Here is a 24,038-nt window from a genome sequence, read left to right as displayed (position 1 = left end):
GTAGTCGATCAATGAAATGTGGGAACAAAGTTTTTTTCGGCTTTGTATTGCCCGTTATATTCCGACTAGTAATAGCCCTTGAGCGGCTGTTTTAGTTGGGCTGTTTTTCTAAATATGGAACAAAGGCAGAGAGGGGGAGGCCAAAGCGCAATGGTGTTAACATCTGATTGCGTGGTTGCGTTATCAAGAATCGAATTCTAATGCGGAAAAAAAAATAACTCACTGCTCTGCCTTTTTTATTTTTGTCCAATTGTGTACGTTTGAAACGATACCAGCTCGGGCGTATTCCTTTGAATTGTGGTGTATTGAAGTTTCAATGGATCATTCGGTTTATGAAATTTTTTTGTGGGATTTTTTCTTTGCTAGACACGCCAAAAATAGACATTACGTTTGGTTGGGTTAAAATGTCATTTTTTTATTTCTCGGCCAGGTACATCCATTCCGCTAATACTTCTTTCCGTCATGTTTAAAATAATTTGAAATGAAAGTTATAACATGGCGTAAATCTAAATTGACAAATTAACACCATACTGTGCTTTCTCTGAGTTACAACCAGTGTTAATTGATACACTTTTATGAATTGCTGCTGATCAAAATAAATCTGGAGTAAAAACCAGTGTTGCTCACCTGTTAACTTGAAAAAGGCTAAGAGCGACTTCCCAACCATCAAATAAGCACACTCGTTACATTACAACGGAGACGGAAGTGGAAAATAACTGCTTTCCCCGAGCATGCTAAAACAGCACACCTTTTTTATTCCGTCCAAGCTGAAAGATCGCTGCCATCTAGGACATGCCATTTGGCTGTCATAATTACACAAATGCAATAATGCCAATACATGCGCCATACTCGTTCTTTGCATACACCAATGTTTTGGTTTTTTTTATAAAAAAATAACCAATACAAAGGGATGCGATAAAATCGATGGAGTACAGATTTAATTTACAATTGCATCATCTCGTCGCCAACATGCCTCATTAGCGCAAGCCAAGACTGAGCAGAGCAGAAGAACGAGTGTAGTAGATGACATGCGTCAAAACAAACCAAAGAAATCAAGCACCAGGTAAAAAAGGGGAGATTAGCGTCTGCGCAGGAAAAAATTGTAGGAGACCTGAGCCAAAAAGAAAGATGAAACAAGCCAAACCTTTCTTTCCCAAGCACATGCTTGGTGAGCATGCCTTTTTCATTTTCCATTTCATATCGCGCCAACGATCTAAAAAATGGCGCGTGCTATCGATCGCAAACACACACATGAATATAAAAATAAGGGCATTGCTTTTTACTCGGCAATATCTTTGCAAAATTATTGGTTCTCCAATGTCCAACTCAGCTCCATTCCGATTCATAAAAAAAGCGTGCATGCGTTGGTTGGCGTTCTAATGCGCATAAAATGAACGGCCGATCACCCCACCCTCCGCGCACTCGTTGCGTCTGTGCTAATAAAAATGATTTTATCAATGACAATCTGCTTGCAATCGATTGCTTTCCATTGCCCCAAAAAAAAAGCAGCACCACGCAATATTTTGCATTCTTGAGCTAAAAAAAAGCACACGCAGGTGGGAAATCTTTTCTCCTGACTGTTCTTCGCTATTGATTCAGCCAATTAGCGACGGCTAATAAGCGCGGAAAAATATGGCTTTGCAAATAACCAGCCAGCAACTGGCGCCATCGATCAAAGTTCCACACCACTGCGCAAAAAAGGGTGGGTAAAACGAACACATTATCAAGACCTGCAACTGGTGGGGTGGGTGCTCAATACCCCCTTCTTTCCCCTCCCTTTTGCTCATGTGTTTTTCCGTTATGCTCCGCGCTGCCAGAATGAAGCAGACCATGCCTTTTGAGAGGAAAAGGGTTCGCTCCTATAAAATGCCATGGTAACGGCCCTAGCCTTTTTTCTTTTACCCCTTTTTCATATTCATTGCAACTCTTGAGGCAAGCTCAAAACCCATCCACCTTTTTTTTACCTCTATTACTTAATTTTCATTTATTATTATTAAAAAGTAGCTCTAAAATTTTTTAGCTATTTTTCTTTCCATATTTTTAACACTTGTACTTTATTTACACTATTTTTTATCTATTCAAAAACGAGACTGCCAGCACATTACAACACAGCATTTCTCCAAAGCGAACCCTTATTATCACATCTCTCACACACCAACACAATCCATCATGTACTTCCCGAGCACCAACCCTTGCAGCTCTGGCTCCACCACGACTGTCAAAAAGAGCGCTGCGCCATCGCGCCAGCTCACTCTGACCCTGCACACACCCACTGCACCTGCCACACCACACATCACCATCAAATCGTGCTTGAAGAAGGCGTGCATGCAATCAAAGCAGAAACAGCAGCAATCCATCTCATTTTCCGTCCCGCGTTTCGTGCATTTTGACACCACGCTCGAACACACGCGGTTGTTCTACAAGGCCGAGTCCCCGAAGCAGGCCTCCAGCGACCCGATTTCCAACACATCTTCTCCCAGGGCCCAGCCTACGGTTGCGCAGGGCAACATGATCATGACTCCAGTCAGGAAGCCGACCCCATCATTCTTGCCCTTTGAGGCTTCGCCGGTGGTCCTCGAGTCTGTGACATACTCTGCCAACGCATTTTCGGGCACAATCAAGGTCCATAACCTGGATTTTGAAAAAACCGTACTTATGCGCCTGTCCAAGGATGCGTGGAAGACCTTTGAAGACGTGGAGGCCTCGTTTGTCTGCTCCATTGTTGTTGCTGACGGCTCCCGGCCTGGTGTCGACCGCTTCCGCTTCAGCATCCCGCTCAATGCCACTGCGCCCACAGAGGTTGCCATGTGCGTCTGCTACAGAGTCGGCGGCCAGGAGCACTGGGACAACAACAATGGCGCCAACTACTTGTTCAAGCTGGCTCCCGCCCCTGCCTCTGCCTCTGCTATTGCAGCAACCACTAGAGCGCCCAGCAGCAGTGCCAGTGGCTCGCCGACTGTTGTGCGCAAGAGCGCTTCTGAGTTTAGCTATAGCTTTGGTGCGCCCACTGTGCGCCGAGCCAGCAAGCCTTCTAGCTCAACTCCCGCGAGCACAATCAGCAGCGCCGATACTCGCCGGTATATGCGCTACTCAGAGAACTTGTTCTCTTCGGCCGCCGCCGCATCCACATCCACATCCACATCCACATCCACATACACTGCAGGTTTGCCCATGTTTTCCACATCGCCGTGGTCCATCTATGGCGAATTATCCGCCAGTGATATTCACCGCGAACAATCTTCTATGTGCGCCGGATCCCCATTGTCTAACGCGCATCATTCTTGGTCGCCGTTCCCCACAACTCTTTTGCATTGCTGAGAAGGGAATATGGCGATTCGAAAAGGCGGGTTTTATTAAACTATCTTTGTCGAGGGATGTTTTTTCAGGCATAACCAATTTTTCTTTCCACTTAGCGAATCGGAATTAGCATTATTTTTCTGGTTTTTTATTTACGACTTGCACATATATTCATTTACTTTAATAATTTCAACCTTGTAATATCCAAATTCCATGTTTAATAAAAGAAACATTGGGATAATTCAAATATGTCAGCAGGCTGCTCTTGCCACTTAATGTAAATACTGTTTATAATATATTTGTCACAGTTGAGGCGCATTATAGTCACGTAAACAAACACGTTGCCTTACTAAAGTTAATGAACTATGTGCGTGGCAAATAGACCAAAGATAAAAAAGCTTTATTATAGCTTATTTATATATCATGAATAAAATATAAAAGGAGTGGCTATTGGGCAGCCAGGAATTGTTTTCCTTGGAAGTAATAAATATTTTTTCTTTTGATTATACCATTTTGTAACATATATTATGATGCGTCCACTTTGGCGCATTCTTAATTTGGCAAGCAAAACATGCGTTCTGTTTCAAAATTCAGAAATGGCTACCGATGACAGAAAAACAAAACTACAGGTGCATGCATATGCAGTCTTTGTCTATTTATTTACCTTGTCTCAGATACATGCATTGTTAACAAATAAAATTTTGTTGATAACAATGCCATTTAAAGTTTTTTGTTTGAAGGGGAAAAAGGGGGATGCTTATATTAGTAAAATATGCGCACCAAAAACGATTGGCAATATAATGACTTTGCTGTCATACCAGAAAATCGGGTTCTATTTGTTGTCTTTTATAGCCAAAATTAATGAAACTGGTAAATGGATATAGTGCACTTTTTATTTGTCATGTTCATTGTATTTTGTGCGCTGCGTTTGCATTTACAATATAAATCCGCCTTTTGTGTTGCGGTTATTTGTGGCGCCCATTCCCTATTTTCCATATGTACTTTTAGTTATCTGGTGGCTGAAATATTCTCATATTCTTTGCAAAATAAAATAGGCAAAAGAATGCATCCTTTCGGCGTCATTACCACATAACACACCAATACAACAATGCGAATAAACATACATTCCTGACCTGTTTTTTATGTACCGGACCCACACGGGAAGAGAGAAATACAATTTTTGTTGCCAAATGACAAAGATGGAAAAGTGGTTATTCAAAAAAGGGGTGACATATCCCCGGCCACCCTTTATTCTTTTCTTTTCTCTTATTTTTCCTCACACAGGTTGCCCCATTTGCTCTTTTATTTTATGACTGGCTCTGGCTCTTACAACGTGTGTCTCGAGGTAATATGGAGTGTCTTCACGTATGTTGCTCTCTTTAAACGCCACCTTTGGCACCCTCTTAATTGTCCTGGCTTTGAAGCTCGGCGCGGAAACGTTGATCGGGTCCCGTTTATATTCAAAGTAACTTCCAAACCAGCTGGCTGATATGTCACTTATTTTTCGGCAATCCTTTCCCAATACTATTTGTTCTCCTGTTTTGTGTTTGTGCTTTTCATATTCGCTGTCATGTTGTGTTTGGCTGCATTTGCTCTGTTTCAAGTTTATTGGCATCTGACAGCCACTTGGGCAGTTTGTAACAGCCCAGCAGCATGGTCTTCATCCAGAACTGAGCCCTTTTGTCAAAGGGGGTAAAAGTGAAGGAAACACAAGGCTATGCTGCAAGCGCTCAGTTGGCTGGGGACTGCGGGTGGCTCATATCTTTGTGATGTGCGGAAGATGGCGATAAGTGCGAATCCACTGAAAGTATTATATGAAGCTGGTGTGGGGCAACGGCTCATATTCCGTATGCAGTGCGCTAACCTATCTTCACAAAAACGCAGCCATTCACATGTGGAATCATACATTGCGATTTGATAAACTGCTTGGTTAGACAGAGCCGTCAGTTTCTGCCTAGCGCAGGAAAGAAACAGCAATCCAAGGTTGTAAGGGTCGATGTGTCAGGTTTAACATTTTTGCGCTGATTTCTAGTCTTTCTTCTGCAACCCCCGGCGAGTAAAAACATAACAATGAGAGAATAAAAACAGTCTGTTTGGCTGCAAAGGTTGAGATGCCTCTAGTCGATGCATATGCCATGCTATGTGTTGTTGTGTATTGTATCTTGCGGCCATTTGTCGGGACCGGGACAGACAAGAGTTTTAGGGCTTTGGGAATGCCTTTGTGCAGTTTCTGAATGACGCTAACAAATTGCAACACATATTCCACAAGATTGCCTGTTTTCAAAATATTGGCGACAGGAAAAATGAACTGGAAACTAATTCTGACAGCAACCGTGGAAATAGCAAACACGATATTTGTCCTTTTGAACTCGTGTATGTGCTCACCCACTCGAATGGGTTTTGTTTTTGTATTGACTGCTTTTATTTTTTGTGCACTATTTTATGTTGTAGATTAAGCGAAAGGTTCATATTTTATTTAGATTCAAGATTCAAGAATCAAGTTCAAATTGATTTTTTGGAGTTAATGAATAATAAAATAAATATTGATTATATTCCAATTGGTCTAATAGTTGTTGAAATTGACAAACTACAAATATTTACTTGCTGGTTACATAACAAAAAATGATAACTATGGTTGTGACATTTTTAAGCAAATACGTAAGCAAAAAACAATTTTGATTTTTGGGCTTGCTGTGTGTATGAGCTGGCTCAGCCAAGGTGCTGCCGTAGCCTGGAACTGGGTGGTCAAGAATGAACAGCAAAAGTGATTTCTTGTAATTAAGATATTCATTAACCTCATTTTCTAATGTTTCGTGTGTTGCAAGTGTCATGGTAAACCTCTCCATCAGAACTGTTATGCCATCTGGGTTGTCTTGCGTTGGATGCTCGACCAGTCTGGTTCACTGGATGCATCACCATATGTCTAGTGGGGTATCTATTATGAGGTGGGTGTTGTCAGCGTAATGCTCATATTGACCCTGGGTTTCGTTGTCCCCAAAGTTTGGAAACCTGGTGAAATTGTCCTTGAGAGCCACGTTGTAAGGCAACTCGTTAACTCTGCATCTGTTTGCCATCAGTGTTTTTATTGTTTATGTTGTATATAAATAATAAGCGGCACATCTGCCAAATAGAAACTTGCGCGTTTATATAAAAATATGGAAAAATAAAAATAAGGTCTAAAAAATGGCTGATAAGGAACTAAAAAAGATAGCGCCTTGTGGATGGCGCTGTAAAGGTCTTGTTGATATTTGATGTAAGCCAGAAATGTCAGGCATGGGTATTGGGACAGTAATGACGACCTTGGCCGTGATGATATTTGAAGATGGGAAGAGAAAATCTGGTATGTGGGTTGGGCATCTCACTAGCTGTCGTTTTATATTTAAAGATGTGCTTTAATAATATAAATTTAATATTGGATTTAACTCGCGTGAATACATTAATGAATACTCTATTTGCTTCTGGCATCAAGTAATTGCTTAACAATGCGGCTAATGTCCTGAGGGCGAGCTTGTCCCTTAGTCTCCTCCATAGCCTTGCCAACAAAAAAGTTTAGCCGACGCTTCTGTCCTTTCAAATAGCCGGCAACCTCCTTTGGGTGCTCGTCCAGGATCTTGGACACAAGATCATTGAGCTGTGCCTGGTCATCCATGATTTTCCAACCATGTTCCTGAATGAGCTCCTGAGCACTGCGCCGATCACCATCCATAAAGTTTATCAGCAATTGCTTTGCTTGGGCCGACGTAATACTGTCACTCGCTAGAGAATCTAAAAGATCGCAAAGCTGTACAACCGTCAGCGGGGTATCCGCAAAATTCTGGGTGCGATACGACAGCTGGCCAAATATCTCTGATGTGATCCAGGATGACACACGCTTGGGATCGCGGCCATTTGCAGATTGTTCGAAAAATTGAACGCATCCGGGTTCATTGATCATGGTTTCCACATCCTCTTGGAGCAGACCGTATTGTACCTGTAGCCGCGCCCGCGTTGCTTCTGGGAGTTCAGGGAGAGCTGACCGTACTTTATTGATCCAGCCATTTGAAATTCGAATTGCTGGGATGTCTGGATCAGCTATGTACCTGTAGTCGGGCGCGGCCTCCTTTGACCGGACAAGAAATGTCTTGTTACCACGCGCATCAAACCCTCGAGTCTCTTGCTCCACGACTTGTCCTCTGGATATCAGATCAATCTGCCTTGCGACCTCGGTGTCGATTGCGCCGCGAATGACCTTCAGGCTGTTGAGGTTCTTCAGCTCACAGCGTGTGCCGGAAAGCCGATCCTTGCCCTTTTGGTATACAGAGACATTAACGTCGCATCTAATCGAGCCCTCCTCCATGTTGCAATTGGACACACCAATGTGTCTCAACAGGGTCTGCATTTTGCGCACAAAACACGAGGCCTCCTCGGCCGTTTCCAGATCAGGCTCACTGACAATTTCAATCAGGGCCACACCCGCGCGATTCAGATCGGTCAAGACGTATCCCGGATAAACACCATGAATGCTCTTCGCCGTATCCTGCTCTAACTGCAGTTGATGGATGCGCACTTTCTTTGTGTATTGAAATCCGTCCGCCGGACCCAACTCAATAAAGCCTCCGCGGCCGATTGGGTGCAATTGTTGTGTGATCTGGTACCCAAGGGGCTGGTCGGAGTAAAAGTAATGCTTGCGATCAAACGAGGTCATTGGTTGCACCTGGCCATTGAGTCCGAGAATTGCCCGCGCTGCTAGCTCGATGCACTGCGGATTGAGTCTTGGCAACGATCCCGGGAGCCCAGCATCGGCCATATTGATATTTGTGTTGGGCGAGTCGTCCCATTTGGCGCTGGCGGTAGAAAACAGCTTTTGCGCAGCGGTCAGTTGCACGTGTAGCTCCAGTCCAATGGTTGTCTTCCACCCGGCAGAATTGGTATTGCTGGTGTTGGTGCTGTAGCTACAGCGTCCACGCAAATGCAGGCCTGCCTTTGGCTTATAACCAATAATTTCGGCGGAGTAGAGGTACTGTGATTTGCGTTCTCGTGCGCTGGCAATGCGCCCGGTGCCTGTCACCGCAGTGGCAACCATAGGCGCAAGCGGGAGAGCCCGAATGTGTCGAATTCCTTGAATTGCGCGCAATTTCATTATTAAAAAAACAAATTGTAACAATATCGTAAAATTACAAAAACAAATAAACCAAAAAAAGAAAGCGAGAAAGCGAGTATGACGGTAATGCCACAATCAGCGTGCATTATTTGTGGTTCTTGCGCTGGCACTCAAATGTTGCCAAGGGCCAGCTGAAAAATAAAAGAGCCCCCCATGATGCGATCCGTAAATCGCCGCAATTGAGGCATAATCATATAATCCAGATTTGCTGATCACTGAAGGAAAAATAAGTTGGTCGAACCAAAAGTAAAAAAAAATAACCGATCAATGCTGCTTCACTTTGTTGCCTTTTGCCTTACTTGTTAGCTCGTTGCACACTTTAACCGCACGTTTCTCAATTCTATTTTAAATTCACACTGTTTGTCGGCACCACAGAGACTGTAGACACAACTCATCAAAAGGAACACACATACAATGCCTAAAGGTAAGACCGCAGAAATTGCCATAAAAAGCAACATGGAAGAATGTGGAGGACTTGGACCAAACCTACTTTTAAACTAGCAAAGTCACTAAATCAAGCGTCTCCCCCTTTTCTTATTTATTGGATCCTTTCAATGCTTGTAGCCACAAAGCGGTCGAAGTCGCTCCTCGAGCAAATCGCCGATATGACAGACCCTCGGCCGAAAGACCTGGACATTGAGAATGACGGCATTAACGACAACGCCTACATTGGATCTGACTCGGACAGCGAAGAGTCTGAGGACGAGGATTTGAAGCGTGAGCATTACGTTTCAGTAGGGAAGAGCAAGATACGCCAAAACCAGGGGATTGGAGAGCTTGGGCCAAAGTACATGGGATCGCGGATCAGCCGCAAGGATCTCTATGAGGGCCAGGGCATCAGTGAAGACGAGGAAGACGGTGTCCAATTGGATTCTGAAGACGATGATGATGAGGAGCTAGCTTCTGATGATGCTGACGATAGCGACGATAGCGACGACGAGTTGCCGACACAAAAAAAGGGCACCGCAAGCTCCGACGACAGTGACTCTGAAAGCGATGAAGAACGGATGGGCGTGTTTGGCGCAGGCAGCGATGGTGAGGACATCTCAGCAGAGTCGCGCAACCGTATCCGCGACGAGATCAAAAAGCTGGAAGATGGCGAGAAGGCGCTGCTGAAGACCATCACGCAGACAGCGCGCAGCGACATCGAGAAAGGGAAGCATGTATTGAACCAGACACGCATGTGGGAGGGAGCCCTGGACGCGCGCATTCGCATGCAAAAGCTGGTGACCGCGGCCAACGAGCTGCCACGGCCTGATCTATTCTCCGAGATCGTGGCGCAGGTGGCTGACTCGGAGGACGCGGATGAGAGGCTCGAGGGTGCGCGGCTGTCTGTGCAGCAGCTGCTCGGTTCATTGATTGAGCTGCGGCAGACGCTCGCGGCGCAGAACAATGCGGTCAAACAGGCCCAGACTGGATCCAAGCGCCCGGCGCAGGATGACGGCGACGACCTCGAGACCTCGTGGGGTGAGCTCGAGGAGCTGCGCGACTCATTCCATGGGTTCCGCGACGCGTCGTTGGAGAAATGGAGCAACCGTGTGCAAGTGTCGGCCAGCATCAACGCAACCAAGAAGTTTAAGGCTGTCAACCAGGGCATTATTCACCAGATCGACCAGGCCCTGGCAGCCAAGGAGCGGCTGGTCGAGCGCACGCAGCTTAAGCGTACCGAGTACACTGTCATTGGCGAGCTGGTCCAAGAGCCTGCAACCGAGAAGAACGCGGTTGTCGACGCGCATCTGCGTGACCTAGATGTCGAAATCTTTGATGACTCCGACTTTTACCAGCAGCTTTTGCGCGAGCTAATTGAGAGCCGTATGGTTGACTCGAACGACCCGACGGCATCGCTGGGCACGCGCTGGGCGGCAGTCAACCAGCAGTCGCGCATCAAGAAGCGTGTGGTCGACACGAGGGCGTCCAAGGGCCGCAAGATCCGCTATCACGTGATGGAGAAGCTGCAGAACTTTATGCCGCCCATTCCCACCGGTACGTGGCACGAGGACATGGTCAACGAGCTGTTCTCGTCGCTGCTGGGCCAGCGCGTGCCGCAGTCCATCCTGGATGCCGAGGGTGAGTCTTTGGCCACGCAGACCAACGACATCAGCGCCGACATCAAGGGCCTGCGCCTGTTTGGATAGACAGTGTTGGCCATATAGACTAGCATTGAGGGGTTTGTATGCATAATGGCGCTTTGTTTTATTTTTGGCCTTTTAAACTTGTGCTCGTTGTCGCATTTCCTTTCCTTTCCTACAATAACATTCTGTTCATTTTTAGCTATTTTTGTTGTTTCAAAATGCCATCCGCAGATCAGGCTGGCTCCATCAGCAAGCTTAGCGCCGAGACATCGCGGCATATCCAGTCAGCCTACGAGATATCCTCGCCGCTATGTGTCGTGCAAGAACTTGTGAGGAATTCCACAGAGGCAGCATCAAACAAGATCAGCGTCCAGATATCTGCCAACGGCCTCGAGTGCATTCAGGTTGGTTTAAATAGAATACTTTTTTATCTAAACGAATAAAACTTTTGACTCTATTATGTCTATGCACATTGATCTCAAATGATTTTTGTCTTGGCATTGTAGGTGTCGGACAATGGCCCAGGCATAGAGCAGGATGGCCTGTCGCTGCTCGCCCAGCGCGGCTGCACATCAAAGGTCACTGGATCTGGCTGAGGCAGCGCGCTGGCTGCAATGGCTGCGGTTTCGGCGCAGTTGAAAATATGCACTCGTACACAAACCAGCGAAGCAGGATCACTTATCGTCATTAACAGCAGCGGTCATATTGTTGAGAAAAAGTATGTTGCTAGTAACCCTGGAACCACTGTAACAGTCGTGCAGCCTCTGGTCAAGCTGCGTGTGCGTTACGATATTGCCAAGGCTCGGAGTGCACAGATCAAGCGCGAGATCCGCAGGTGGCTTGTGGCTTTCTGCTTGGCGAACTATCATGTTGGAATATCGATGTCGGCACTTGGGATGGAAAAGGAGCCCAGAAACGACATTGCATTTTCCGGGTCTCTGTCGTTAATGGACGCTGTGCTTCATTTCATCGGCGCAAGTCACAGAGCGGACGTTGTGGCCATCGAATATCCCAACAATAAAAACACCGAGCATCAACTGACGAATGTAGTTAATAAAAAGAGGCTGAATGGCGTTTCCTTCGAAGGTGTATTTGCAAATGTTCAAAGCGGTAAGTGTTGTTCGAGTTGCTAAAACTCAAAACTGATTGATAGTTGGCAGAAACTTGCTGAATATCAATTTTTTGTTATGTTTGCATAGCGCGCTTCGAATCGGCAAAAGTTCCTCGTCTCTGCGTGTCGATCAGCGGCATTTCGTGCAAGCCCGATATTTCCCCCGGTCTTTTGAGGCGATTACTCCAGGCTTACTCTCCCGATTCTCAGCTGGCCTTGGACGCTGTTGAATTGGCAACAACAAATCCCAGCAAATGCTTCTTGGGAGTTCTAAATGTCATTGTGCCGCTCGCAATGCTGGACACCAGCTTGAGGATACCATGGCTGTTGCATGCATACGATGTCGAGTGCATCGAGGCAGACGTCATTGAGAAGTTGCACACCCTCGCGGAGAGCTTCAGCGGTGATGGTTTAATGAGACCTATTCCGACAACAGGAAAGTGTCAGACATTGCTAGAATGGTTCCAGGGAAACTGTGGAACTGCACCGCACGTGGCTCTCTATCGCCCTAGAGGCGCCAAGCGCAAGGCCCCTCAGCCAAAAGTGCCGAACTTGGGCAAAAATAACAATTCAAGTATAATACCAAACAGCAGCTACAAGCAGCCCATACATTTGGACTCAAGCTCTTTAACTAGCGCACCGAACAACGATACCTTGTCACAGCCTGTGAGCGATATCCCTCAAGCAAAATGGTGCTCACATTCAGCTCATCTGAATGCCATCATATCCACTGGTACGTTGGGTCACATCGTATGCCTTGTCACTAGCGACGGGACCATGCACAAACCTCAGTCGCCAGCTCTGTCTGCATCAGCCTCCGACATTGCATTGTGCTTGGTTTGGGCTGCCGACACCTTTGTTGCACTCGATGCGCGCGGCCTTGGGCTACTTCCTGACCCGATTACGAATTCTAGCACCTTTTGGTTTGTTCCCAAGCTCAAAGCATTTGCGCGCCTTGCCCAGATTAACTATGGCCAATGATTTGATTACACGATCAGAGATCTCAATATTTCTCGCTCACTCGCTCGCCTACAGCCTTTATCGGCAGCATGAAAAAGCTCGCATTTTTTTATTGCACCAGCGAGTGAGAAAAAAAGTCGTTACCATTTCCCCCCCTGCTCTTTGTTTTTGTCTTTTGAATTCGAATTGACAAGTGCTTCCAATCGAAGAAGAGCGGTTTATCTTTGCTGTTCTCTGTTATTTACTTTACTCAATCGCCTTATTTTTCATTCGACCTTTTTTTCAATTTTTCCAGCGCATTCCCGAGCACAGCAACGGTAGCAGCAAAGCAAAGCAAATAAAAATATGTTCAAACGGTCTCTGGCATCAACCTTGACACAGGGCGTGCGGGCATTCAGCACAGCCCGCGCAGTGTCCAGCGCATTGCGTGCGGGCGTTCTTTTGCAGCGCGATCCCATTGTCATTCAGCAGGCTAAGGGCTTGGAAGCAGCCTCGGACAAGTACTTTGAATGGCTAGAGTATATCTCGGCGGAGCGGTTCCCGCGCGATTTCTTCTTCAAAAAGGGAAGCTCAGCCGAGGCTAAGTGGATGGATCTGGAGGATGCGCGCGCATCCGAGTGGTACTTTGATCCGGCGAGCAAGCCGGCATTTAAGTCTGTCAAAAAGGCACCTGTCGAGGACGAGGCAGTGGTGGAGCCCGCCAGGCTTATTGAGGTGCAGCCGCGCGAGACGCAGGCAGACATTTCAGGCGACGTGCGGTCGTTGGAGCGCAAGCTTGATCGGACACTGTATCTTTTGGTCAAGGATTCTGCTGCGGACCAGTGGGGGTTGCCGCAGGGCGCCATTGAGGGCGATGAGCTTTTGCACGAGGCCGCTAGGCGGAACCTGAAGGATATCTGCGGCGGCAAGATGAACGTGTGGATGGTCGGGAATGGCCCTGTTGGACATTTCCAGGCTGGTAATCAGCCCGAGTTTTTCCTCAAGGGCCACATACTCGCTGGCCAGGTCAAGCCCGATGCCAAGCTGGCCACGGACTTCAAGTGGGCCACGCGGGAGGAGGTCGAGGCAACGGTTTCGGCCGAGTACTGGCAGCAGGTGAAGGACATGCTGTCGACTGTCTAAACCACAACACGTGTTTATGTGGCGTCGCCACTTTTGTTTCATAATGGTGGCGAGCTTGCCGAACAAAAAATAATATTTAAAATTTTACACCACTTTATCGCATTGATTTGATGCCAGCGTCGAATTGAGTTTGGCTTGATGAAAAAATTAAGAGCACACATATTTTTTTATACTTCTGCTGTCTGCGAATCCCTTTGATCCCTCGTCCCCCTTTCGCTTTTTCTCTTTGTGCGGCTCACCCTTTTTGAATTTACCTCACTTTAACGCCCGCCCTTTTCGTCCCTCTTCATTCCACCTCACTCCGATTCGAACGACAAATTCCCTATTTCTTTTTTTTTGCACCTGCATTCACGTCCTCTTTTAACATTTTACAATCCGCACACCCCTTTATTTTAATTGCGCACCATGGGATTCTGCTGTTCAAAGCCTCAGGTTGACGACGACGAGAATGAGAACACCGCACTGTTGAGGGAGGATACCCACGAGTCAGGATCCTCGCCGGTGTTTGACCGGTTTGCAAACATGAGCTCTGGAGAAATAGCCCGGTTTAGGGAGGAAGAGCGGCTAAAGTCCATAGAGCAGCAGACGACAGAGTAAGTGCAGATAACAATTTTAAAAAAAGTGCTTGTGCGCGCAAGACAACAGCTTTTTTATCATAAATTCCAACTGGCAACATAGAGGTTTTACCACTAAAAGGTCGTTCATCATTTTTCTTTTTAAACTCGGTGTAGTGCGCTTATAACTATCCTGCATCGGTCGGACTTTACACACCGGCAGTCCTCAGTATACAATGGCAACACTAGCTCTCGGGATTACGGGGAACTTTTAAGCCGGTTCAACAGAGAAATCAAACTACCAATGGTGACGCTCCCAGGACCCGTCGAGGAGCCACGGCGCGGCGGCACTGATGTGGCTGGTGTTTTGGCAGACGCACATATTATGACCTCAGACATTAACCTTCTTGACTGGGCGATTGATGGCGTTTTGGACGCCATGATGACTGTTCGTATCGACCCGCCAGGCGAATGCATTGTTGCTCTGTCTGTTGAAAGTGAGTAGGCTGTGTGCTTTCATGTTCTTATTGGGAGTTTGTTTGGAGCATCACAACTTTTTGAGACATTTTTCTTTTCTGATTCACCCTGCCATTTGCTTGCTGTCTTTTTGTGACAAGCTAGGACGAGGCTGAGAGGTGTCTTATTGACAGCAGACTGTGCGTGGATAACAGCTACGCCCTCTTCTTTTTACACTACACTATCATATTTATACTTACGCCCTTATAAGTACAACCAACTATCATCATTCTTATACTTTTCCATTTGTGGCCAACACAATATCCTGATCTCAATTTAATTAATATAAACCTTAAACTCTACTGAAAAAAGACATTTGTCCACGTCTGTATAAGAAACAAATAAACATTAGAATGGTTAAAACCAAAACCAATTTATATGTAAAATATAAATCAACTTTTAGAGCTGTAAATAAATTACCTTTCTTAATGTTTTTTACATATTGTATGGTCCCAATCAAGTATGACAGAGTGAGTATTTTACAACAAAAGTTTGGGGTATCACATATTTGCGTTTCAGCATTAGCTTTTATCTAGAAAGTTTTAAATTTGTGAGAGAGAAAATAGATCCATTGAGCGAAGTATAAAACAAGTAAAAATCAAAGGTGATGATTAAAACCGAATATCTACTGCATCACCTTGTCTATCATGGGCTCTATTCGCGAGCAGTAATTATGTTAATACTGCGGAGCATTCAGCCATAACACTAAAGATTTTCCAAAGGAAAAAACAATTATTGAAGCTAAATGTATCCAATTTACCTAATCTATTGATGACCATAGATGGAGTTAGAATACATGCGAGCAACTACCAAACGAGAGAATATATGCACGGGGATATGGTCATGGCCGCTGGTTACTTTGGGATATCTCTATATTTGGTACTCGTAGAATTTAGTTACATTTTCTAAAAGATCATGTTCAAACAGATACTATTTTTATAACAAAAAGCATTATTTGAAAACAAATAATTTTGTTTAATGTTTTATATTACCAATCATTATATAATTTTTCAGTTTCATTTTGTATAGGTTTTAAAATACATTACCAACAATACATTAATAAAAAGCAGCACTGCAATAATCCAAATATGCCTAACTTATCAATTAAATTTTATTCTTGACTTACAACATAAAACCCATTCGAGCGAGTGAGCACATACACGAGTTCAAAAGGACAAATATCGTGTTTGCTATTTCCACGGTTGCTGTCAGAATTAGTTTCCAGTTCATTTTTCCTGTCGCCAATATTTTGAAAACAGGCAATCTTGTGGAATATGTGTTGCAATTTGTTAGCGTCATTCAGAAACTGCACAAAGGCATTCCCAAAGCCCTAAAACTCTTGTCTGTCCCGGTCCCGACAAATGGCCGCAAGATACAATACACAACAACACATAGCATGGCATATGCATCGACTAGAGGCATCTCAACCTTTGCAGCCAAACAGACTGTTTTTATTCTCTCATTGTTATGTTTTTACTCGCCGGGGGTTGCAGAAGAAAGACTAGAAATCAGCGCAAAAATGTTAAACCTGACACATCGACCCTTACAACCTTGGATTGCTGTTTCTTTCCTGCGCTAGGCAGAAACTGACGGCTCTGTCTAACCAAGCAGTTTATCAAATCGCAATGTATGATTCCACATGTGAATGGCTGCGTTTTTGTGAAGATAGGTTAGCGCACTGCATACGGAATATGAGCCGTTGCCCCACACCAGCTTCATATAATACTTTCAGTGGATTCGCACTTATCGCCATCTTCCGCACATCACAAAGATATGAGCCACCCGCAGTCCCCAGCCAACTGAGCGCTTGCAGCATAGCCTTGTGTTTCCTTCACTTTTACCCCCTTTGACAAAAGGGCTCAGTTCTGGATGAAGACCATGCTGCTGGGCTGTTACAAACTGCCCAAGTGGCTGTCAGATGCCAATAAACTTGAAACAGAGCAAATGCAGCCAAACACAACATGACAGCGAATATGAAAAGCACAAACACAAAACAGGAGAACAAATAGTATTGGGAAAGGATTGCCGAAAAATAAGTGACATATCAGCCAGCTGGTTTGGAAGTTACTTTGAATATAAACGGGACCCGATCAACGTTTCCGCGCCGAGCTTCAAAGCCAGGACAATTAAGAGGGTGCCAAAGGTGGCGTTTAAAGAGAGCAACATACGTGAAGACACTCCATATTACCTCGAGACACACGTTGTAAGAGCCAGAGCCAGTCATAAAATAAAAGAGCAAATGGGGCAACCTGTGTGAGGAAAAATAAGAGAAAAGAAAAGAATAAAGGGTGGCCGGGGATATGTCACCCCTTTTTTGAATAACCACTTTTCCATCTTTGTCATTTGGCAACAAAAATTGTATTTCTCTCTTCCCGTGTGGGTCCGGTACATAAAAAACAGGTCAGGAATGTATGTTTATTCGCATTGTTGTATTGGTGTGTTATGTGGTAATGACGCCGAAAGGATGCATTCTTTTGCCTATTTTATTTTGCAAAGAATATGAGAATATTTCAGCCACCAGATAACTAAAAGTACATATGGAAAATAGGGAATGGGCGCCACAAATAACCGCAACACAAAAGGCGGATTTATATTGTAAATGCAAACGCAGCGCACAAAATACAATGAACATGACAAATAAAAAGTGCACTATATCCATTTACCAGTTTCATTAATTTTGGCTATAAAAGACAACAAATAGAACCCGATTTTCTGGTATGACAGCAAAGTCATTATATTGCCAATCGTTTTTGGTGCGCATATTTTACTAATATAAGCATCCCCCTTTTTCCCCTTCAAACAAAAAACTTTAAATGGCATTGTTATCAACAAAATTTTATTTGTTAACAATGCATGTATCTGAGACAAGGTAAATAAATAGACAAAGACTGCATATGCATGCACCTGTAGTTTTGTTTTTCTGTCATCGGTAGCCATTTCTGAATTTTGAAACAGAACGCATGTTTTGCTTGCCAAATTAAGAATGCGCCAAAGTGGACGCATCAAATTATTTTTAACCCTTATATTTTTGCCATTTGGTTCACTGTTCGCCTCTGCTGATAATTCACTTTTCCATTGTTTGGCCAAAAATAACGAGAAAATTAAATTAGTTTTTTTTTGGATTTTCCCTGCATAAATATCACCGCTCGGGCCAAGTCCTGCATGGGAAATCCTTTGCTGGTGGGATTGAGACCAAGCGAAAAAGAAAAAGGTAGAAGATAATTTTGCCCCCACACAGGTGCATCTACCGACAGCACATCCATCGAACAGCATATCCAAGTCACATCCATCAAATCGATTAATGGAAAATGTTATGTACTAAGAGCTCATCTGTATTGTTGCCAATCTATATCAAGCAAGCCAGGCCAGGCAAGGCCACAACACCTTTGCCCCCTCAGAGGCTGCTGTCCAGCTTCCTGAAGAGCTTGACCCAATCGCTTTTGAAGTGGTCTTTTTTAAGCACACCCAGTACATCCAGCTCCTGGATGGATTCCCGAAAGTCGAGGACCAATAATACCAACCACATTTGCTGCCCAGCGTTTTTCAGGCCCTCCCAGGGGATTTCAACACAGTCAACCATGACCTGGGCAAACTCAGGTACCAGGCATCAGGGCTGCTATGCCCCTTTGAAGCAACCGCGGCCCAAATTCCCCAGTGTAAAATTGACAGGGAATGTATTTTGAAGATGTTCTCCAACTCCTTCATGCCTCACTCTGACTTATCCACGATATGCTCTCACACATCTTGGGGATACACCATTGCTGGCTCTATGCAGCAATTGGCATCCTTATACCAAAGTTCAATCAAGCTGTGGTCAACTGAGTAAAAATCACTGGGGAGCTCCTGGAAAACGTCAGGCAGTGGATGCAGTTGGTACTGTTGATATTTCACCTTGGGGAATCCATCCAAGAGCTGGACGCATTGAGTATGCTCAAGAGGGGTCACTTCAAAAGCAACCAAGTCGAGCTCTTCTGAGAGCTCTTGATATGGTACATTTTCCATTGATAGATTCAATGTATTCAACTTGGATATTTTATGGATGGGCTGTCCATGTGTTGATGGATGCTGTTGGCTGAGTAAGCCAACAACGCTCGGCGCCTTTGTATGTAATTATAAATGTGTAAAATCAAAACAATTATTGATTCCTTTTTCTCTTTCCTTTGGAACATTTATTTCTGAATATATTTTTGATAGTTCTCCATCAGCTTAAAAATGCACTGGTGTGGTAGCGAAATTATATTCTGCTGGTGAATTGCGACGAAACAAAAAAGAAAAAGGTAAAGGATTTCCCATGCAGAACTTGGCCCGAGCGGCGATATTTATGCAGGGAAAAGCCAAAAATATATTAATTTTCTTGGTTATTTTTGGCCAAGCAATGGAAAAGTGAATCATCAACAGAGGCGAACAACTCACTTAATATCCCCGAGGCTTCCTAGTCTCAACTAGGGAGACAACTTTCCCGTCATGGGCTTTATTGTAGACATGGCTACATGCCCCTATAACAAAAATTATTCTAGGGGCGGCATGATTGCGAGTTATTCAGATCTCCGCCTAATTGAGTGGTGGTGGAAGTGTCCGCTAGGGAAAATACATTTTAAAATGAGAACAATAAAATGGTTTCCCATACTCAATTTTTCAAACATAAACAATCACAATATGCAAATCCAATTTTTTATGGAAAATAATTTGTTGGCTGATATTATAGCATTATTATTTCTTTTTCATTGGTTTTTCATTTGAGAAGATTTACACATATTCAGAGATGCCTCCCAGCAGAACCAAACACAAGTCAAAGGTATTCGAGTGCACTACATGTCTGATTACTTTTAAAACGGATAGTTTGCGTAACAAGCACTCAATACAACACAGCCCAGTCACAGTCACTTCGGCCAGTGGCAAAAAATACGTATTACAGTGGAAGGACAACAAAGTCGTGTGTCATTGTCGAAAACTATTGTCACATAATTATATACAACACGAACATGCTTCCGTGTGCACTGTGCTCAATGCAGCGGATACCAGCGCTCAGACTGACACTGGCGACAATGATAGAACAATTGTAAGTATATGTTAAAGTGATTCAACATTAACTTGTTTATAATTGACTATTAAATACTAACTATACTTTAAAATTTAAAAAATGTAGTCACCTCCGTCAAAGTCGGCATTGACTTCGTTGAAATTGCAGGTTGAGCACGGCAGTGGTCTGATCATTTGTTTAACATGTTATATAGTAAATCCTGGTGCTATTTACTGTCATCTTCGCCATTTCCAGAAGAATCATAGATATTAACATAAGGTTGAGTTTAACCAACAGGCTGTCAGGGAAGCGTGTCGTTATCTTCTGTCAGAGAATTCCGGCACCATGTCAGAGGATGAGCTTCAGCGAGTGGATTTGCCAGTTCCAGGCATCAAAGTCACCGACAACGCTTATTATTGCAAGCACTGCTACTTTTCTGCTTGTTGTGCAGCTTCTATGAATGATCATTGTAAAAAGGTGCACGACACAATTTGGATTAAAGGAAATGCCATTACTGGACCTGTTCGGCAATTATCTCCAAATGTTTTTTAAATTTAAAAGCTATATTCGGGCTATTTTCACAGAATTCACGGGCGCAGAGCTCGCTGACACGTGGGCATACATAACTTCCAATTTACCTCTTTCTCCTGACAATTAGTTATTGTTAAATCAATAAAACATATCTCGAGTTGCTTTTATTATTATTTTTATTTTACGGACCAACCATTCAAACTTATTCTTGTTACTATCAAAATATTGTCTATGACGCTTTATGTCGCCAAAAATCACAAAATTTAAATATCAGACAAGTTCCAGACGCCAATCCATAAATTCCTAAGAGCACGCGCTTTTTCGTAAGACGCTTCTTCATATTCACAATTGAGTTGGCATCAACATTGCCAAGTCAATGGCTCACATCCATCCTTTTTCTAATAACACCAACAGCATAATAGCCATCAGGATAGACAATAATTCCGTACATTTATGGTACACTTCATGCCAACACACAGCATCGCAAAAGCACAGAATACCATCAATATAAACTGCAAGACAGTTTTCCACCAGCATGGCAAGCTGGAGTCCATACATACATTATTTCTGACTGCGAGCTGAAATATTTTGTTGTTGATTCGAAGATTTTCTAAAGATGAATGTTTTTGTAAAAAAAAACCGGCTTTACATATCTAATCAAAAAAATAACAAGAATCGATGTGTTCGGGTACACGTCATTCTCCTTTTTTCAGGCATCAAGGACGAACAATCATTTAAAGGCAAATACGACGCCAACTTTGGCAGTGAGCAACGATCGAGCAAGAAAGCAAGCAAAAAGTTACCGCCAAGCTGGGTGTTGTTTATTTTCAATTTTTGGAAAAAAAATATAGGCTCGGCCATTATTGATTGATTTATGCTGCTTTCTTTCTGCCATCCCAGACCAAACAAAAAACAGTGATTTTCAGTTGCGGTCCTTTCTTTGTTTCGTTTGAATTTCTCAATTTTTTCGCACACTTTTTTTATTATTTTTTATTTCAAGCATAGTATGACAATGCCAGTAGCTCCAACTCTCAGTGACATTCTGCGTGCCGATGCCGGTGACGATGTTCTTGCAGACACATTTGGCGAGGACGAGGCCCCGGTCGCGCCTGTTGTAGAGGGGACCCCCGAAGGCTTTTGTGTGGAATGCAAGGACCAGCAGGTAGGCACAAAAAAATAGCACCACAAATTCAACTTAGGAATTGAATTCTGTCACAAATAAAACAAACGAGGAAAACGTACAACTAAACCGCTCTTTATATGCCTTTTTCTCTGCTAGGCGCAAGTGTACTGCGAGCAGTGTCAGGAGGACTTTTGCGAGGTGTGCGGCGGCATGATCCATCGCACTGGCAGACGGAAGCAGCACGTGCTGAAAAGTATTGCAGCTGTCCCGCAGGACGGTGCGACCGACGAGGCAGAGCAGAATGCAAGGTCGGCTGCCACCATTGCCGAGAACCTGGCAGCCACTGACGCGGAGATGGAGGGCGACGACGAGAGCTCCTTAAAGCACCAGCACGACTCCGGTGCGCTGTCGGTATCATTCAGCGCGCAGAGTGGCAAGGTGGAGACCACCGGCGGTCCATCATTTTCCGACTGGATCACCGAGCGATCCAAGTTCATTCCCCTGCGTTTGACCCTCAAGGAGCGCAAGTATCTGCGACTTCTTGAGGCAGCACTCAATGTCAGCGAGTACACAGACAAGATTGACATTCTTATGTACGGCAACAAGGCCAAGCGGATCGTATCACAGATCAAGGAGCTTTGTGCCATCCTCTCCGGCCTCGTCCTGGCCAGCGATTATAAAGCCGGGCAGACTCTGTTCGAGGATCGACAATTTGAAGACAACGAGGAGTTTTTCCAAAAGATCTTTGAGATCGGGCGCCGGCACAAGATCATGAACCCAGAGAAGATGCGCAACGAGTACGGCAAAATGATGTTCATGCTGCAGGACTCGCAGACGAGCGAGGTGACCAACATGCTTAACTTTTCGCTTGTGGCGCCCATCAAAACCGTGTACTCGGTGCTCGAGTCCCTGGGAGTCACTTATTTGCTCGAGGACGAGATGGTCGCCGTCGCGACCAAGGAGATCATCGGGCAGGGCAAGACGCGTTCGCAGCTTCAGCTTGAGATCAAGCAGAAGGAGCGCGCCATCGAATACTTGTGCAAGGCCTATGCCACCCAGGATTGCCCCGCGGAGGTCATCAGGCAGTGTCTGTACAGCATTGGCGACAACCACGCGTATCTGCGCTTCAACCGCGACCCGTGCGACCGTATTATTGGATACCTCAAGTCCATGTTCAACCCGAAGCGGGCCGAGTCAGACAGCCTGTCACTGGCCATTCTTCACGGGCAAAACGGCGCGCGCCTATCGCATTCGCACGAGAACCAGTTCCACTATGTCATCCAGACGCTGACTTTGTGGCGCGAGATCCTCCACGACATGTTCATGCTCTGGCACCAGGCTGACAGCGACCTGCTGTCGTCTAAAAATACGTACCGGTTGAAGGACACCGGCCAGGGGCTCAACCGCGTGCAGAGCTGCCCGCGGGTGTCCAAGAGCGCACACACCATCTTGCATCGCACGCAGAAGGCTGTCGGGCGCTGGGTCGGCTCGGCGATGATCCATCTGGGTGACCGCAACGTGCCTAATGCCCTGGTGTTCATCGACAAGTACAACCAGGTCGCCAGCATCCTCAACCCGGTTGTGCGCGTGCTCGAGTTTCTCGAGTCTCTGGAGGCCAATCGCGCGGGCAATCCCGATGTCGCCGTGTTCATCGAGAGCACATATGGCGGAATCACAGAGGCCAAGAAGCTCATTCTCGCCGATTTCTTCCGCTCAGCCTTTGATGGATCGGGAGCGGACAACTTCTTTGACGCCGGGTCGTGCATCGATGGGCGGCTGACATCGGCGTGGAACTGGTGCTCGACCATTGAGAAGAAAAACTACTTTAACGTATTTTTGCTCTCGGGATTCGTTGGCTTTAACGGCGGGCCTGAGGGCTTCAACTAGCGAGCTACCAAGCAAAAAACAACACCAAGCGAGCATCCATCACGATTTTTGGTTGTATGCGCCTCGCTCGTATAGAATGGCCTTACATGTTTCAACTTTACAAAAAAATACACACGCACCCAAACAATATTGCACTCAGATTGATCTTGTATTGTAGCATTCAAAGAGAAAGACCAGAGAACATGTCGGCGGCGCTGGCGATCTCCTCGACCTGCATTCCCCGAAGCAAATGTTCCATGCCCTTGACCGTCCAGATGAAGCCCAGGTCCTTGAGCATTGACCACATGCGGCGCAAAGTGACCGTGCATCGCGACAGCTCCTCACGCAGCATATCCATGGCAGCCGATCCGTCCTCATAGTGCTTCTCGGCAAGCCTCTGTCGGCACATGCGCACATGCCGAATGAGCACAGTGATGGACGTGAACAGGCAGAACGAAATGGACGCATCGCAGCGGTCGATCGGAATATCAATGTTGCGCTCTAGATGCTCGGCAAGCTCAAAAATCTCCTTCAAGCAATAATCCCACGACTCATCGACCACGTCGTAGGCCAAATACCCATCGTTGAGCATTTCTGAAAAGGCTGCAGTCATCAGGCTGCGCAGAACATTGTCCTCTTCGGAAAAGTCTATAGCGCCTGGCGTGGGGGAAGCAGCCAGGCTGCTGTGTGTGCTGGCGGGTGACTTTGCCTTAATGCCAGACCGCG

The 24,038-nt window shown here is 45.3% G+C and overlaps 7 protein-coding genes across 7 annotated transcripts; 6 read left to right on the top strand and 1 right to left on the bottom strand.

The window, feature by feature from the left end:
* The first annotated feature begins 1,925 nt into the window (after window positions 1–1,925).
* Window positions 1,926–3,544, top strand: BX661DRAFT_178923 (putative phosphatase regulatory subunit-domain-containing protein). Its single transcript, XM_051535049.1, has one exon. It carries the CDS (start codon window positions 2,170–2,172, stop codon window positions 3,316–3,318), a length of 1,149 nt encoding a protein of 382 aa, XP_051393378.1. The 5' UTR covers window positions 1,926–2,169; the 3' UTR covers window positions 3,319–3,544.
* A 3,120-nt stretch (window positions 3,545–6,664) lies between these two features.
* BX661DRAFT_178921 (aspartyl/glutamyl-tRNA amidotransferase subunit B) lies at window positions 6,665–8,481 on the bottom strand. The gene has a single exon (XM_051535048.1). The coding sequence runs from the start codon at window positions 8,414–8,416 to the stop codon at window positions 6,746–6,748; it is 1,671 nt and encodes a 556-aa protein (XP_051393377.1). The 5' UTR covers window positions 8,417–8,481; the 3' UTR covers window positions 6,665–6,745.
* Window positions 8,482–8,719: 238 nt separating this feature from the next.
* On the top strand, window positions 8,720–10,946 carry BX661DRAFT_151963 (apoptosis antagonizing transcription factor-domain-containing protein). Its single transcript, XM_051533240.1, has 2 exons — window positions 8,720–8,861; window positions 9,002–10,946. The coding sequence occupies exons 1-2, from the start codon at window positions 8,852–8,854 to the stop codon at window positions 10,570–10,572; spliced, it is 1,581 nt and encodes a 526-aa protein (XP_051393376.1). The 5' UTR covers window positions 8,720–8,851; the 3' UTR covers window positions 10,573–10,946.
* On the top strand, window positions 10,728–12,601 carry BX661DRAFT_196868 (histidine kinase-like ATPase; the record flags this gene model as incomplete). Its single annotated transcript, XM_051538086.1, has 4 exons — window positions 10,728–10,913; window positions 11,016–11,087; window positions 11,145–11,487; window positions 11,730–12,601. The coding sequence occupies 4 exons, from the start codon at window positions 10,728–10,730 to the stop codon at window positions 12,599–12,601; spliced, it is 1,473 nt and encodes a 490-aa protein (XP_051393375.1).
* A 111-nt stretch (window positions 12,602–12,712) lies between these two features.
* Window positions 12,713–13,799, top strand: BX661DRAFT_178918 (uncharacterized protein). The gene has a single exon (XM_051535047.1). The coding sequence runs from the start codon at window positions 12,926–12,928 to the stop codon at window positions 13,700–13,702; it is 777 nt and encodes a 258-aa protein (XP_051393374.1). The 5' UTR covers window positions 12,713–12,925; the 3' UTR covers window positions 13,703–13,799.
* A 308-nt stretch (window positions 13,800–14,107) lies between these two features.
* Window positions 14,108–14,761, top strand: BX661DRAFT_169513 (uncharacterized protein; the record flags this gene model as incomplete). Its single annotated transcript, XM_051533527.1, has 2 exons — window positions 14,108–14,295; window positions 14,506–14,761. The coding sequence occupies 2 exons, from the start codon at window positions 14,108–14,110 to the stop codon at window positions 14,759–14,761; spliced, it is 444 nt and encodes a 147-aa protein (XP_051393373.1).
* Window positions 14,762–21,335: 6,574 nt separating this feature from the next.
* On the top strand, window positions 21,336–23,333 carry BX661DRAFT_141362 (uncharacterized protein; the record flags this gene model as incomplete). The annotated part of the gene is made up of 2 exons (XM_051532889.1): window positions 21,336–21,485; window positions 21,603–23,333. 2 exons carry the CDS (start codon window positions 21,336–21,338, stop codon window positions 23,331–23,333), a joined length of 1,881 nt encoding a protein of 626 aa, XP_051393372.1.
* Window positions 23,334–24,038: the final 705 nt, after the last annotated feature.

The sequence above is a fragment of the Kickxella alabastrina genome (genome assembly GCF_025024165.1).
Source record: "Kickxella alabastrina strain RSA 675 chromosome Unknown BX661scaffold_5, whole genome shotgun sequence".
Classification (NCBI taxonomy): domain Eukaryota; kingdom Fungi; phylum Kickxellomycota; class Kickxellomycetes; order Kickxellales; family Kickxellaceae; genus Kickxella; species Kickxella alabastrina.
This window is presented reverse-complemented; position numbering and strand designations above follow the sequence as displayed.